The 3,281-nt window shown below is 50.7% G+C and overlaps 1 protein-coding gene across 1 annotated transcript in view; it reads left to right on the forward strand.

The window, feature by feature from the left end:
• Positions 1–1,618: 1,618 nt before the first annotated feature.
• RECQL4 (RecQ protein-like 4) overlaps positions 1,619–3,281 on the forward strand; it is a gene marked incomplete at both ends in the record, with an annotated part of 14,336 nt that continues 12,673 nt past the window's right edge. The window contains 4 exon segments of the mRNA XM_009885384.1: positions 1,619–1,631; positions 1,750–1,782; positions 1,991–2,100; positions 2,710–2,853. Coding sequence (XP_009883686.1) covers positions 1,619–1,631; positions 1,750–1,782; positions 1,991–2,100; positions 2,710–2,853 — 300 coding nt within the window.

Below are 3,281 nucleotides of genomic sequence, written 5' to 3' on the forward strand. Positions count from 1 at the left end.
AAGGGGTTCTCTTAAGGTCTCCCTATACGGGGATCCCTTAAAGGGGTTCCTGTAAGGGCTTCTCTTAAGGGTTCCCTTAAAGGGGTTCCTATAACGGCTTCTCTTAAGGCCTCCCTATAAAGGGGGTCCCTATAAAGGGGGTCCCATGAGGCTTTCCTACAAGGGGTCCCCTTAAAGGGTTCCTATAAGGGGGTTCCTATACGGGCTTCTCTTAAGGCCTCCCTATAAGGGGGTCCCTATAAGGGGGTCCCATGAGGCTTTTCTTCAAGGGGTTCAAGGGGTTCCCTTAAAGGGTTCGTATAAGGGGTTCTCTTAAGGCCTCCCTATATGGGGTTCCCTTATAGGGCTTCTCTTAGGGGGTCCCTATAAAGGGGGTCCCTATAAAGGGGGTCCCTATAAAGGGGGTCCCTATAAAGGGGGTCCCTATAAAGGGGGTCCCGGTCTCCCTATAAAGGTCTCCCTATAAAGGTCTCCCTATAAAGGTCTCCCTATAAAGGTCTCCCTATAAAGGTCTCCCTATAAAGGTCTCCCTATAAAGGTCTCCCTATAAAGGTCTCCCTATAAAGGTCTCCCTATAAAGGTCTCCCTATAAAGGTCTCCCTATAAAGGTCTCCCTATAAAGGTCTCCCTATAAAGGTCTCCCTATAAAGGTCTCCCTATAAAGGTCTCCCTATAAAGGTCTCCCTATAAAGGTCTCCCTATAAAGGTCTCCCTATAAAGGTCTCCCTATAAAGGTCTCCCTATAAAGGTCTCCCTATAAAGGTCTCCCTATAAAGGTCTCCCTATAAAGGTCTCCCTATAAAGGTCTCCCTATAAAGGTCTCCCTATAAAGGTCTCCCTATAAAGGTCTCCCTATAAAGGTCTCCCTATAAAGGTCTCCCTATAAAGGTCTCCCTATAAAGGTCTCCCTATAAAGGTCTCCCTATAAAGGTCTCCCTATAAAGGTCTCCCTATAAAGGTCTCCCTATAAAGGTCTCCCTATAAAGGTCTCCCTATAAAGGTCTCCCTATAAAGGTCTCCCTATAAAGGTCTCCCTATAAAGGTCTCCCTATAAAGGTCTCCCTATAAAGGTCTCCCTATAAAGGTCTCCCTATAAAGGTCTCCCTATAAAGGTCTCCCTATAAAGGTCTCCCTATAAAGGTCTCCCTATAAAGGTCTCCCTATAAAGGTCTCCCTATAAAGGGGTTCCTATATAGGGTTCCCTTAAAAGGTTCCTATAAAGGGGTTCCTATATGGGCTTTTCTTAAGGCCTCCCTATATGGGGTTCCCTTAAAGGGTTCCTATAAAGGGGTTCCTATACGGGCTTCTCTTAAGGCCTCCCTGTATGGGGTTCTCCTAAAGGGTTCCTATAAGGGGTTCCCTTTAGGCCTCCCCATAAGGGGGTCCCATAAGGGATTGCCTTGAGGCTTCCCTATAGGGGTTCCCTTAAAGGCTTGCCCATAAGGATGTCCCATAAGGTCTCCCTATAAGGGGGACCCTTAAAGGCTTGCCTATAAGGGGTGTTTTGTACCTAAAGAAATCACAGGAGAACAGGCACCCGAGAGTCAGGACCGAGCGTGACGGCTGCGCCTTTCTTTTTAAAAAAAAAAAAAAAAACCCAAAACAAAACCAGCAAAAAAAACCCCACAAAAAACCCAACGCCCAAACCAGCAAAAACTAGCAGCCCTCTCTCATTTTACAGCAGCAGAAAATAACGATTATTTGCTCCGTAGCCTGCCATAACCATCTCTAACGTCTTTGCCTCGCAGGCCGACATCGAGGCGGCGCCGGAGGACACCAGGCGTGAGTGCCAACCCGGTATTTTTCGGGTTCTGGGTGAGGGTGACTCCTCGTGCCGAGCCGGACCCTCGTCGTTGGGATGATTTGACGTCGAGTGGGAGGGGGGGGATGTCTTTGGTGGCACAAATCGGTGGTTCTCGGTGTGGCAACCGCTGGGGTTTTCTGGTAAGTACCAGATATGTCCAAAATCAGCCTCGACGATCTGTCGCAGGGCTCTACAAGGAGTACAAGATGCTCAAGCGGCGGAGAGAGGAGTTGGATCTCTCCCGGCTCAGCACCTCCTGCCAACCGGCGGCCCAGGAGACCCCGACCGCGGAGAAGGTACCGGAGAAACCCAACCCCGCTCCCCCCCTCCCTCAACTTCACCCTCTGGATTTTATCTCCGGGAGCCTTGAATCCTCGAGACGGCGCGAGCGCTTCGGCGTCTTCGTGCTTTGTCCTTTACCGCAGACAAAGCCTTGTTCATCCTCCCTGTTTATAAAGGGGTTTGTTGGTTTTTTTTTTAACCTTAGGAGGGAAAATTGTGTAATTAGCACCATTTAATGCCTATTTTTCACTTATTGGATGAATAAGACATGTTCAATAAGGTGGGAAATCGAACGTCTGCGATCCCTCGCTCGCTGGCATCCCGGCTGCTGAAAGCGCAGGCTCGTTTTAACCATCCTCTTAACGAGGCAACGATCAATCTGTGCTCGGGGTGAGGTGTTAAATGCCCCAGAGCTGCTTTTTTTTCTCCCCAAAACACGCTGGACGTGCTGCCCGCGGCCAAAAGATGCCGCGGCGTGATAATATCACGCTTGTTCTCCGGTTCCTTTCTCTCCTCTTGGAGGTTTGAGGCTCGTCTGCGTGTTAGGATTCGCGGGTTTTGGATTAAGGAGGTTTTGGGGCAATTTAATGGTTTGGATTTAACGTTTTGCGGTGTGATTGCAGGCGCAGGATTCTGGTTGGTGGGGAGCACACCTGAACCGGCAGCCGAAAACCCCCAAGCTGAGCTGCCGCGGCCGCGCCATGCCGAAAACCTCGGTGCAGTACTATGGGATGAAGCTGAAATCCAACCTGGGAGCTGTTGGGAAGGTCAGGGCTGGCCGGGGACGGGCTCTGGGTGCTGTGGAGCGGGGAGAAACTTCTCCTGAATTTGCTTCTGACCTTTTTGGGTTTTTTTTTTTTTCTCCTCTCTGGCTGCTCCTGAAATGGCAGCCCGCTCCTGCTGAGGTCCTCCCCACCGCTGTTAGCAGAGGGTGGGAGCTGCGGGTGGGGAGCACCCACAAACGCCAGCGGAAGTCCTGTTTGATTTCCTGTTTCCAGGGGTCGATACTCGGTCCGATTTCATTTAATAGATTCGTTAACGACCCGGATGAGGGGACAGAGTGTATCCTCAGCACGTTCGCTGATGATACCAAAGTGGGAGGGGTGGCTGACTCTCCAGAGGGCTGCGCTGCCATCCAGCGTGACCTGGCCAGGCTGGAGAGCTGGGCAGAGAAGAACCTCATGAGGTTCAACAA

The sequence above is a fragment of the Charadrius vociferus genome, unplaced genomic scaffold (assembly GCF_000708025.1).
Source record: "Charadrius vociferus isolate BGI_N301 unplaced genomic scaffold, ASM70802v2 scaffold2415, whole genome shotgun sequence".
Lineage (NCBI taxonomy): Eukaryota > Metazoa > Chordata > Aves > Charadriiformes > Charadriidae > Charadrius > Charadrius vociferus.